The sequence below is a fragment of the Echinops telfairi genome, unplaced genomic scaffold (assembly GCF_000313985.2).
Source record: "Echinops telfairi isolate 266 unplaced genomic scaffold, ASM31398v2 ScPeMD7_7427;HRSCAF=8465, whole genome shotgun sequence".
Classification (NCBI taxonomy): Eukaryota; Metazoa; Chordata; class Mammalia; order Afrosoricida; family Tenrecidae; genus Echinops; species Echinops telfairi.
The window spans coordinates 15,732,256-15,745,897 of record NW_022111327.1 but is presented as its reverse complement, the minus strand read 5'-3'; the positions used below and the strand labels follow the sequence as shown (position 1 = coordinate 15,745,897).

At 39.9% G+C, this 13,642-nt stretch overlaps 1 protein-coding gene across 7 annotated transcripts in view; it reads right to left on the bottom strand.

Moving 5' to 3' along the window:
• Positions 1-8,847: 8,847 nt before the first annotated feature.
• The window catches only part of KLHL13 (kelch like family member 13), a 204,177-nt gene continuing 199,382 nt past the window's right edge, over positions 8,848-13,642 (bottom strand). For all 7 annotated transcript variants that reach the window (XM_045298582.1, XM_004710083.2, XM_045298583.1 and 4 more), the window contains one exon: positions 8,848-10,462. In XM_045298582.1, the coding sequence (XP_045154517.1) occupies positions 9,975-10,462 (488 nt within the window). In that variant the 3' untranslated portion in view covers positions 8,848-9,974. The remainder of the gene's footprint in view (positions 10,463-13,642) is intronic.

Here is a 13,642-nt window from a genome sequence, read left to right as displayed (position 1 = left end):
GAGTGTGACCTTCCTACTGTCGAGGGCATCCATTTGATGGCCTGCTGTGCTCAGTATAATGTCGCCATTACCTGGGAATGCATTCCTTTGTAATGATGGCACTTACAGGAGTTCCTTTGGCAAGGTCATTCCTTATTGTATCAAAGGCAAACATCTGACCTGAACTCTCCCAATTACTAGCATTGTTAGTGGGGAGCAATGGTGGTTCAATGGTTGACTTCTCCCCTGTCATGTGGGGAACCCCAGACCAATGCCTAGCAGTGATTGGCAGCTAACAATCAGTTGCTCACAGATGATGAAGAGTGGGAGACATTTTCAAGTTGACTGGGCAAACTGGGAGTGGTGATTTAGGGGAGTTCTCAGCCATAGTTACTAATATGCCAGGAAGCCGGTCTATAGAAGGAGGCAAGAACCTGACAAAAAGTCACATTTGTTTTTTCTAGTTTCCTCCAACTGCCAGTTGTGATGCTGATGATTAGGGGACAAGCCTATTACCAGTCAACATTTTCTTTTTCCTTTTAGCGCAAGTTGGTTGGCGTTTGGTTTCTAAGGTTTGCAATGGGCTCTCCCCCTCCTCCATTCTTTATTATTGACTAGTAAAATGTCTTTTCTCTTAGAGAACTGCCGTGATTGAGAGATCTGTGTGTTGTTTCTTGCCATCCTGTCAGCTCCCACTCATCATAACTCATCACACAACAGAACTGAAGTGTGGCCTGCTCCGCTACCATCACCACAGGTATCGTGATGTTGCCGCCCATTGTTGCCTGTGAAAAAACCTGCAACCAGGATGATGTGCCGCTCTGTGCTTCCAATGTGGTTCGCCTGCAAATTCTTAGACAGCCAGGAAGGGCTCTATCTATAGTTGTGGCCCTTCCTTTGAATTACCCAGGGAAGAGGCAGGCTTTCAGATAAGGCATAAGAAATGAGTAACCAGACTTTAGAGTGATAACTCTTTGTTGTCCTTGATTTTGTTGTTAGCATCTTAAATAATCCAGAAGGTTTGATTGCATTTCTGGATGGTGGTGGAAAAATAGCTTTTGTTAAATGGAATATGGTCAGGGACTAGTGGTTTTCACCTTTTTTTTTTAATCATGTCCTACATTAAGACATATTTTATATGGCAACTGGACAATATAATATAAAAATAAAAGACAACTGCATGAAATAACGATTTAAGTTTTGTGTGTTGTACACTCGGATAATTTTTGTTCAATTTTTGCAAAGGTATTGTTTTTTATGAACTGAAATTAATTTGTGTGCTTATTAGCTGCCATGGAATCTATTTCAACTCATGTGATGGTATGTGTGGCAAGGACAGCTGCCTTCATAAGAGGATTACCTGCTCTGAGGGCCCCAGTAGGTGGGTTGGAATCACCAATCGTTGACTAGTAGTTGAACGCTTTGGTATCAGGATTCATTTATACTCTTGAAAAAATTAGGGCAACAAAGAAGTTTTGTTTCCATGGGTTACATCTACTGATATTTACTGCGTTTGAAATGAAAAAAATAGGAATTAAATTAAATTAAAATAAACACACAAGAACATACAAACCCCTATTTCATCAGCTGCCAGAGAAATGGCATCATGTAATGTTTAGCTTCTGGGAGACTCCACTATATGATGTTAAACTGGAAGAGAAAAGGCAAATGAAGCTTTAGTACTATTAGTAAAATGGTTTTGACCTTGTGAATGCCTTGATAGGGTCTCAGGAACCCTTGGACACCTAAATCGCACTTGGTGAATGTTTGTGCTACTGAAGTGTGACCACTTGAAAACCCTAAATCTAGAGAAAGCCCACGTTCTTTATGGTTAAACTGATGCCAGTCAATTAAGTTAAGTACATTTCATGTACTGAATGAGTTTTCCTCTGAGGAAACGGAGCCTCAATCTAATCAAGCTGTAGCCTCTGGAACCTGTGAGAAAGGTTAGGCTTTCCAAGTCCTAGAAGAGCCTGGTAATAAAGGCCTGGCAATCTCTTTGAAATTATAATTGAATAAAAAGAATAGCCTCATGTAGATTTGGAATCAGCTTCTTTATATTATAGGGAAGAGATACTTGGGTACTATGTTTCTCTTCCTTCTACTTGGTGTTTCCAAATATTTCTATATTTTAACTTTTTATCATTAATACAAAAGTTTATAGATGTTGCTTTATTTGACCAATTTGAAATGAAATTCTTTTAATCTTTGAGAGCTTGCTTCACATTTATTCGCCTTCCTGTTGGTCAAAAGAGTTATCTGATGGGTAAAAGATTGAAATTGCGATCTAGAGACCTGAAAACGAAAAACAAAATGAAAGCAACAGAATTCAAGGGTAAAATTAGAGACAGAACCAACATTTCATGCTGGAAAGTCAATTTCCTATTCTGGATGGGGTAGGATATAAGGGTCATTAAAAAAGAAAAAGTTCTAGTCCCTCTCTCCCTCTCCTCAGAGATATAAACAGCACCCTCCCCTTGGGTGGCTTAATGAGTGCCCTGTTCCCCCGCTACTCATGTCTTTTCTTTCTTTCTTTTCCCCTTGAGAATGCAACATACCTGCATGAAGCAGGGATCCGATAGACAGGTCTGTGTGGCCAGCCCCAATCCCAACTATATGGACACACACCACTCCCCCCCCCCCAGAAGAATTTACTTCAGAGGACAGCACTGAAGCTATAGCTCAGGGAGAAGAACACATCTGATCAGAGCACACAGGAGCAAATGAGAAGGGAAGGACAGAGAGTGGAACACATCTTGGCCCACCAGCCCCTAGGATGATATTCCTGCTCAGAGGAAGAAATGCACAGAGAGGACCATAGGGCTGGCCCCACCACGAGACATGACGTCCCTCACTGACCCATAGTGCTATGAGGGACGACACTGGAGGTACAGTGTAGGAATTGTGCCAGATATGACCCCCCACTACACGGGGTGGGGGTGGGGGGATGCCAGAGCAGCAAGGGGAACAAAACAATGAAGTCCCCAGGGAATACCAAAAATAGACTTTGGGACCAGGGTGTAGCACCCCATCAAACTCAACCTGAAAACACTCCTAAATGTCAACAAACAGACCTGGAATTATTTGTAGGTTTTTCTTTTTTGTTGTTGATGTCTTGTTTTGTTTTGTTGTTTTGTTTTGCTCTGTCTTGTTCTTGTGCTTATTATTGTCTTTGCATGTCTATCTAGATTAGAGAGGTAGGATAAACAATATGGAGGAGAGAATAACAGGACCGGTTCCGGGGAGACACGGGAAAAGGGGAGGCGGGGGAAAGGAAGTGGGTGTTAACAAACCCAGGGACAAGGAAACAACAAGTGAACTAAAATTGATTACGAGGAGGGCATAGGGTGCCTGGTAGGGCCTGGTCAGGGGCAATGTAACTGAGAGGAATTACTGAAACCTGAATGAAGCCAAAAATGAGAGTGGAACAAGAGGAAAGTAAAAGGAAATAGAGGAACAACTAGGAGGCAAAGGGCATTTATAGAGATCTAAATACAGGCATGTACATATATAAATTTTATTTTATTTTTTGTTCTGGGTCTTTGATGCCTGATATCTGATCCCAACAACACTTCATGATCACACAGGCTGGTGTGTTTCTTATATGTGTTTCTTATATATCTTACTTAGATATAACAATGGGGGGAAATCTATTTATTTATATATCCATATATTTATTTATTTATTTATTTATAAAGATGAAGGTAGCAGACAGACATTGGGCCTCCACTCAAGTACTCCCTCAATGCAAGAACACTTTGTTCTATTAAACTGGCATTCCATGATGCTCACCTTCCTGACACGATCGCCAAAGACAGAGCATGTACATAAGCAAATGTGGTGAAGAAAGCTAATGGTATCCGGCTATCAAAAGATATAGCTGTTGGGGTCTTAAAGGCTTGAAGATAAACAAGCAGCCATCTAGTTCAGAAACAACAAAGCCCACATATAAGAAACACACCAGCCTGTGTGATCATGAAGTGTTGTTGGGATCAGATATCAGGCATCAAAGACCCAGAACAAAAAATAAAATCAATGTGAATGAGGGGGAGTGAGGAAAGGAGACCCAAAGCCCATCTGTAGACAATTGGACATCCCCTTACAGAAGGGTCACAAGGAAAAGACGAGCCAGTCAGGGTGCAGTATAGCAACAATGAAACATACAGCTTTCCTCTAGTTCTTTAATGCTTCCTCCCCACCCCCACCCCCAACTATCATGACCCCAATTTTACCTTACAAATCCGGCTAGACCAGAGCGTGTACATGAGTACAGATAAGAGCTGGAAACACAGGGAATCCAGGACAGATAAATCCCTCAGATAAACCTCTCATTATTGAATGAGAGTAGCAATACCAGGAGGGGAAGGGAAAGGTGTGGGGAGAAAGGGGAAATCAATCACAATGATCTACACATAACCCCCTCCTAAGGGGATGGACAACAGGAAAGTGGGTGAAGAGAGACATCGGTCAGTGTAAGACGTGAAAAATAACAATAATTATTAAATTATCAAGGATTCATGTGGAACGGAGGGTGGGGAAGGGAGGGGAAAATGAGGAGCTGATACCAAGGGCTCAAGCAGAAAGCAAATGTTTTCAAAATGATGGCAACAAACGTAGAAATGTGCTTGACACTATGGAGGAATTGTGATAAGAGCTGTATGAGCCTCCAATAAAATGATTAAAAAAGAAAAAGGCCACATGGTCAAATTCAATAAAATACTACTTAATCACCTTGTGAGGCAGTCTCTTATGGACTAATGTAAAGAAATAATTTTAGAAGCCCCCTTCTTGCTCCCCAAATACACTAAAAAAATTTTTTTAAGTCATATTATCCAGTCAATTCGTAGAATTGGTTTCTGCGAGCATACATGCCTAGAGGAGTAGAGAGCCTCATCTTTCTCCCACAAAATGACTAGTGAGTTTAAACTGCTGAGCTTGCAGTTAGCAGCCTAATGCGTAATCCGTTACACCAGGACCATCTAAGGTAATTTTGGAGCCCTTGTGGCGTTGTTGGGTAAAGCATTAGTCTGTTAATCACCAGGTTGGCAGTTCAAAGTCACCAGCTGCTCTGTAGGGAAAGATAAGGCTATCTGCTCCCATAAAGATTTTTCATTCTGATGGATTCTAGGCTCCTACTTATTTCTAGCCCCAATCCGAGAACAGTTAGTTCTTATAACACGGTCCTGCTCTGTATTTGCATTCATGAAGAGATCGCTGAAGATAAGGGTGCTGCAGAAACATGGTGAGAATAACATGGTGTCCGGCTATCAGTTGGAATAGTGTCTGAGGTCTTAAATGTTTGTATTCAAACAAGTAGTCATCTAAGTGAGACGCCAACTAAGTCAACATGGAAGAATCACACGAGCCTGTGTGATCCACAGACGATAATAACAAAATCCACAGATGATGATGAGAAAAATATTAGAGTTTAAACTGTGAACACCCCATTTGTAGACAGCTATGGAGGGCAGTGTGACTGCAAAATCCATCTGCCGACTATCTAGGCAGGTTAAGCCTCTAACAGCTCCCATCTAGCCACAGTTGAGGGACTCAAACAGTTTTACTATCAGACAAAGATTATTGCAAACTTGAATATGGTGGAATGAACCATGGTTTAATATGATACTTGACCAGTTGTCCTCCCTCTTGACCTTATCTGAATTCGCTCTAGGCTCACATATTTCTCATATGTTCCATGAGAGAAATTTCTTTTCTGGTTTTTAAAATATTGATGGTGGTCTTTTCTTTTCACTATTTTATCTGTATATTATTATCATTTTCTTCTTGCTATTTCGTTTTTTTAAATTATTATTTCTGTTGGGTTTTCAAGTTTGGGAAGCACAGAAGGAGTGGATGCATAGAGACAATAACTGAAGCAATCATGGTTTATTGGAGATGTGAAGGTAAGTGGCGGTTTGGAGAGTGAGTGGATTTGAGGAACAATGAATGCGGGAGGGGACAAAGGAACATTAGAACTGATTGTGATGATGCGTATACAATTTTTAAAAGTGATTTAACTATGCGACTATTATATCAAGAAAGCTTCTAAAAAAAAGAAAGACAAAGGACCAAAGTTGACCAGTGATTACCATGGTTGAAGGAAAAAGAGTTTTTGCTTAGGGCGCATAGAGTTTATGTTAATGGTGATTGAATAATTTGGAAAATAATATTAATTATGGTTGGAAAACAAGAAGAGTATAATCACTGGCATTGAATCATACAGGTAGAATTTGTTGAAGTGGATAATGTTTTGCTTGTGTGTCTGTGCCACAATTTTTAAAATTTACAAATAACAATGAGTACAAAGAAGAAGAAAATGTTCTAGAATTTATTGTGGTGATGATTGTATAACTCTTCTTGATATGATTGAATTATTGAATTGTTTGATATGTGGATGAAATATGAATAAAACTGTTTTTTTAAAAGGAACCATCTCATACAGCCTTCCAGCCCACACATACCCCCCGAAAAAATTTGCAACTTTGGAAACTCTATCATAGGGTTGCTGTGAGAATCAATTGACTTCATGGTAGTGGGTTTTATAGGTATGAGAATTTAGAGAGGATATCATTTCAGCTCATAACCTCACTTTTCAGGGCCCAATCTGATTACTAGCTTTATATATATATGTGTGTGTGTATATATATATACACACATACACACACACACATTATATATATACTTTATATGTATATATAGCTATATATAGCTATATATATATATATATAAAGTAGTTTTTCTTTTTTGTTTTCTTCTTCTTCCTTTCCACCCTAGCAAGCTTGACCATGAAAGAATATTGTGAACATATTGAGATTTTACTGAATCAAAGCAAAAAGCTATTGTCTAATTCCTGTTTAAAGTAGATCAAGAACCCAAGAAGGGCAAATGTGAGAAATATTTGTAGAGCCAACCAATCAATTACTGGCAGATATTTTTAATAAAGAAAAAGAGCTAATTCACTGTGACAGAAAATGTGTAACAGTTTCCCAGCTGTTAGAATTGTTTAACAATAGCACCTGCAGTTATGTGTGACATTAATTGCCATTCTAAATAGCGTATGGCGTGGATTCAGAAAAGGTACATTGTCAAACAGAACTGTGTATGTTTTGTGTTAATCCACATCACAGACTGCCAACTGATCCCCAGCCATATCCCCTCTTGCTTCTGGGAACATAGTTCTATATTTTTAATCACATTTGCATTTATTTTTAGGTACAGGCCTGAATTCTTCCCAAATAGCATGTGGGTGGAAGTGATGGATACTTCTTTAAAGTCTGACTCCTACAGCCTTCCAACCGACAAGCGTCCATTTTTCTGCTGCAGATGCAGTGGAAAGGATTCTAGGGATGATTCCGGATGGAAAGAGCCTTTGGTGTCGGGAAGAGAACTGGCCCACCAAGAATAGCCAGAACTAGAGTGTTGTGTAATTATTAGTCTAGCCTGTTCACTTCCCCTGTGCAAGGCAGGTGTGAACTATGCACGAATGGCTAAATTCCCCCTGTCTATAGCAAAGAACAGAAACAATTGGCCCTGTGCTCTGATGTAAGAACAAATTCATTCTGGTCCAAGAAGGTCTTTCCAATTCATACCAGAATTCTCCCAACGCTCAAAAGTAACCCTGATGAAAAAATGATTTTCTTCATTATATGTAACTCAGGACAGAGGCACTGACTTCTTCGCTGCTAATCATCCACTTGTGAAGAAAGACAGTGGCCCTCTAGTTATTTTGGAACAACCTCATTTTGGGGGCACGGGGAGGGGTGTTCAAACTTAATCTGGTCGTTTGTAGATGATCCTAACACAATTCGCAAATCATTCTTTCCAAAAACATTTTTCTTTTAGGGTCCTAACTTAAGAATAAATCTGAGGTTATTTCCCCAATCTCTAACATTTGGTAAAATGGGTCTTCTGAAAGATCAGGATAATTTCTGAAACCCATCTGCTCTTCTGAGTTTGACAGGTGTGCTGGTTAGGCTTTGTGTCACTGGACTGGACCAGGACTCTCAGTTGTTTGGCAGTTAAAGCCTAGTGAAGCCTAGTAAAATCCTTCAGCCTCGTGTCACTGACTCCATGAGAGCCTCAGTTGTGAGAAGTCAAGAAGCTGTAAGAAGAGAGTGGTGTGCAAGCCCCTTACTCAGGATCCAGGCCTGACACAATGGATTGGAAATTTCCACAGAGGTGTGGCCTATTTTGCACATAATTGACCCCTGTAGGAACACATGCTTGCTTTTTGCTGCGTCTGGACCCTGCATCTGGCTCATCGACTTCTGCTAATGTGGATTTGGGCCAATGGCCTCACATTGGCTGCTGTTCCTGCGAGCCATCAAGAGCCTGCCATCTGACCTGCTGGTCAGGTATTCACTCTCCTCCTCCAACTACAAGCCTGACCTGCCGACCTTGGATTCCTCTTCCTCGGCAGTTCCCAGCCTGGGCTGGGTCTGCTCATCTGGGGTTCATCAGCCTCCATAGCCACACCAATCAGAAGTCCCCGGCTTAACATCTGACAAAAAAACTCAGAGAGCTTCTACCACTGTGTGAGTCATTTTCTTGATTGAAATCTCTGTGTATGTGTAAGCATCATTGGTTTTGCTACTCCAGTGGACCTCGTATAATACAACATGTATGGTACTTCTTCAATGAGGATGAAGAAGAGCCCATGGGCATTTTCCACAGACCAGTTGGCAGCCATCAATGAGGTTAGGCTGCATCAAACATGTTCTTCCTTGAATGAAAGTCAGAAATATCTATTCATCCAAGCTGCTTTCCAATTATCTAAGTTGTGATCAATTAAATTATGCTAGAGCAGAGAGAGAGACAGAGATTTAATCAAAGGGGGTTGAATCAGACAATGCACATCCTTAGACCAAATTGACATTAAATGATTTTTATTTACCAAAAAAAAGATAAAACATGGAAGTTGAATTCACTGAGCAAAAGCAGCTCTCCACATGAAGCTGCTGCACGTTGTGCTAAATAACCTTATGAACTGAGAGTATACAGAACACATATAATATGTAAGTTACCTCAACAGCAAAGGAGAAGGAATAGAATACAATTTTTGAAGGTAAAATTTGGTCAAGTGACAAATTGAGTTGCTCAAAATTTCTAGCCCTTATCCATCTAATTTCATTACAGTTGTACCATTATATGTACATACTGAGTTCCTAGTTAATGGAAGCTGCTTTTTGGAAGAATCCTCTTTAAAGAAAAAGCTTCATATTTAATTGAAGTATTCAATTTAAAAAATTGTGTATTTCGTTATTTCATATCTATAGTGTGTGAGTGTGTGTGTAAGAATTTAAACACACTTCAAAAGCCCCAAACCCTTGCCTATAAGTTTGAGGTGTTTTGCTGTTACTGTTTTATTATTATTATTATTACTATTGGTGAATTTTATTTGTTATTTTCTCCTGTGTGTCTAAGAAACTTTATATGTTCTCAATGCACCCACACAGTCAGGTGGGTTGACAGATATGTCAAAAATACTTTATGAAAAGAGGGAGGTAGCTCATGCGAGTTGGCAACCTTTTGTATGTCATTCCCCATTGGAGCAGGCTGCCTCCCTTTGACATCTTACATTCAAAGATGAAAGGAAAACTTTTTACTTTGAAGCCTAGTGAACACAGTTGTACATTTACTATAATTCACCTCCAACTTGACTTATTGGGCTTTCTAATGTAAGATGACAAATACTTTACACTCAGTACACAGCATCAAAAAAGTACTGAATGAACATTATATAGACAATATCTTAATATTTTTCATATGTTAAACATCAGCTTCTATGGGATACAATCCAGAATGTTTGTGTTACCACTTTATAAACATTCTAAGCCAAACAAACAGCACAAATAACAGCAACGTCATCTTTTTCCCCAATAGCTGCATCAATTACTGGAGGCTAATTCTAACATATACTACTAAAAGGGGAAAAGAAGATAATCCATGACACATTGCAAAGATAGGACTACAGCATCTTAGTTTCAGTGAGGATCTTAAGGTGCAGAAAGAGGGGACTCCCTAGAAGGTGATGGTGTGCTTTCTTCAGGTGGAAAAACGGTGAGCGTGCAAGCTCGGATGCCACCAAGGGACTCTGGGAGATCAAACACTTTCTGCCATTCATCTTTATCGGGATCATATTTCTGCACAATCTCGACCATACAACGATTATTCCAGGAATACCCACCAACCACATAGATTTTGTTTTCAAAGACAGCTACCCCAACATCACTCTGGCCTCTTAACATGGCAGCGATGGGGGTCCACTGGTCAAGGATAGGGGAATAGTATTCACAGCTTAAGACATCATCATAATCACTCGTTCCTCTGAAGTGATTGCCACCAATGACATAGAGCCTTTCGCCCACTGTACACATGCAATGCAGACCTCGAACTGTGGTCATGGGTGCCTTTTGGATCCATTTGTCAGTATCTGGGTCAAAGCACATGAGCTCCTTTTGGAAAGTGTCATGAGTAATTCCTCCTAAAGAATAAACAGAATAGGCGTGAAGTAAACACAATGGTACAACTTTTCTTTCATTTATAAAGTAAATACGAGGCTCTGTGATAGACAATGAACTTTTAGGCACCTCATAACTTATCAATAGATATGGCAAGTATTGCAAATATGAGGAGATCACTGGAGAAATTATGACACAAAAAGGAGAGACTCTTTTCTGGCTTGCTTAATTGCAGCTGCCGTGTAGTGAGCTACTCTGTGAAGCAATGCAGGTGTTCAGGAGCTGAGGGAGGCCAGCGACCAACAGCAGGGAAGACACGGAGGCACTCAGTTCAGCGCCCTGGGAAACGGAGTGGCCTTGGAAGCATGTCCTTTTCCAGTCCTGTCTTCAGATGACACTGCAGCCCCTGGCTAATACTTAGATTGTAGCTTGATAAGAGGATTTGAGGTGGAGACAATCAGTGAAACTGTATCCGTATCCATGAGCCACAGAAAGAGTGATGTAATAAATTTGTGTGGTTTGAAGCAAAAAAAATGTTTCTTATAAATGGCTCCCCTATCAATAATGAAGTTAAAAATAAGCTAATCCATCCGTTCTTCTGAAAGAACTAAACATGGTTGCTGTTAGGTGCTGTCGAGTCTGGTCCGACTCCTAGTGGCCCTAAACACAAGAGAACAAATCGTCACCCGGATCCTGCGTCAGCCTCACGGTTGTTCTTATGTCTAAGGGCCTTCGTCTTTTTTCCTGTCTCCCCCCACTGTCCCAAGCATGATGTCCTTCTCCGGGAATTGATCTCTCCTGATAACATGCCCAAAGTACCTGAGACGACCTCTTGGCATCCTTGCCTCTAAGGCACATTCGGGTTGTACTTCTTCCAGGACAGATCTTAAATTAGCTTATATGTTAAAAACACAGATCTAAAACTTAGCTTATATGATGACTTCTGCTTTCATAAATGGAGATCCATGTGAATTACTGGAGAGTTTATATCAAAATATACGTCTTGGATACTTTTAGAGTAAAATCAACAGTAAATTGAAAATAAAATTAACTACTTAGTCCTAGCTTTTGAATGGGCAACCTCTCTGAATGCTGCACCATGGATTGGGGCACATCATCCAGGTGTTCATACCTTGACCTGACAAATATGAATTTCTACTCTATGTATCTCACTAGGATTGTGACTATGAAATGAAACAATGAAGAAGTTGAAAAGGCTGGTCAAATGGACAAGTTTATAAAATTATCCATAATGGTTTGCTTTTGTGGAACTTTTGGTGGTACGGATGAGGGTGGGTAAAGCCATCTGCCACCAGAATGTTCTGTTTGAAAGCTAAGTAAATAGAATGCTAAGTAGATGCAGAGTTTTATATATACGACAATGCAATGCCCATCTTTTGAGCCCGATTACCAAGTGCATTCTGTGCCTCACAAAACTCTGTCTCTACAGTGGCTGTTCTACAGACAGGAGAACAGTCACTATAGAGCTAATCTTCAGTAGTAGTATTTAAAGCTCTGCTATCCTGAAGGGCAGATGGCCATCACTATGTTTTCTTCGGGTTTTGAATAATATCTCTACACTTTACAAAACCCAGAAAACAAAACAAAGTTCTAAGCCAGCTGGCTGACATGGAGTTGATTCTGACAAATAATGATAGACAAATAATTCTGACAAAAAATTCTATCTATGGGATAGAATAGAACTGCTTGCTCCGTGAGGTTTCGGAGACTGCATTTGTTTATGGAAGCAGATTGCTGGCATCTTTCTCCTGAAGAATGGCTGCTGGGTTTGAACCTTAGATCCTTTGAGTAGCAGACCAACACTAACTCACTGTGCCACTGAGGCTCCATAGAGACTATTATAGTATTTCAAAATTAGCTGCAGTTCCTAGCCTACTCTTGATTGGGAAAGTTATTTTGGCAAGATATATTAGTTATGCTAAAGAATTGCTAAAAACAATTTAGACATGATTTCTCCCACCATAGATTTGGAGTTCTCTTTAAAAGCAGCCATCTAAGTAAAATGTCAACTAAGCCCACATGGAAGAAGCACACCAACACTCGTGACCCAAGGATTGTAAATTATATAATCCGAAGCCAAAAGAGGGAACAGTATCAGAACCTCAATTGTGAGATTCCAGTTTGCAGAAGGCTGTAGAAGACAGTGGAAGTCCAAGATACATTTGTGAGATCTACATAGGAAATAAGCCTCTGGTGATTTCCCTCTGGTTACCAAACGGAGAGGATGATAAACCTGACTCAGATGGTCAAAGCGGTGTCACTTGATTCCCCCTTTGATGCCCATTGGGTTTGATCTAGTTTTCAATATTTTCTGTGTTTTGTTTTTGTTTCTGCTTTCATATTGGGGTTATCGCTGATGTTTTTTGTCATTAGGGGTAACCCTCTTGAATTTTTGTTATATATTTTTCTGGGTTTCTGTATATGAAACCCAGGATCAAATGAACCCTTAGAGACAGCAAGTAGAACAAGGGTTCCTGGGGGACACAGTCGGGGAGGGGAGCTGATATGAAGAAGTTCAAGAAGGAAAAGAACGTTTGCAAACTGGTTGTGGTAGCAATTAGGCGATACTGCTTGATGTGATTGAACTACTAATAAAATAATTTTGAAAATAAAATAAAGTAAAAAAATAATAAAATGGTAGAGAAGCTATAAACATAACATAGTTAGATGGAGTAAGTCACTGATTAGTAAAACGTATGATGTCCTAAATGGCTCTTTCAGTATAGGCTGTCTCAGAGTTGCTCATAAATTTGACACAAGAGCCCTGCCAATCACACAATATAAGCTTTTTGCAGATTCTTATGGATTTCAAAAGATAACATTCAGAATCCAAAACTCATCTTAACACATTTGTTCTCTCATAATGTAACTGCTGGCTTGCATTAGTGGGTCTTTTAAGGTAGGGTGTGGGGGCATGGGGGGGAGGGGACTTTAGAGCCCAAAGGGGAGAATCTGATGAACACAGTTAATTTTTAATTCCACAGGGGAGCATTGCACTTTTAAAACGTTTTTAAATTCTACACAAATATGATTTTAAAATGAAAGTTGTTACTGGGATAGAGTAAATAAACTACAGGCATTTCAGAGTGTTTTTTTTTTAAATCAATTCATTGGGGCTCATACAATTCATCACAATACATAGATCAATTGTGTAAAGCACATCTATACATTTGTTGCCCTCA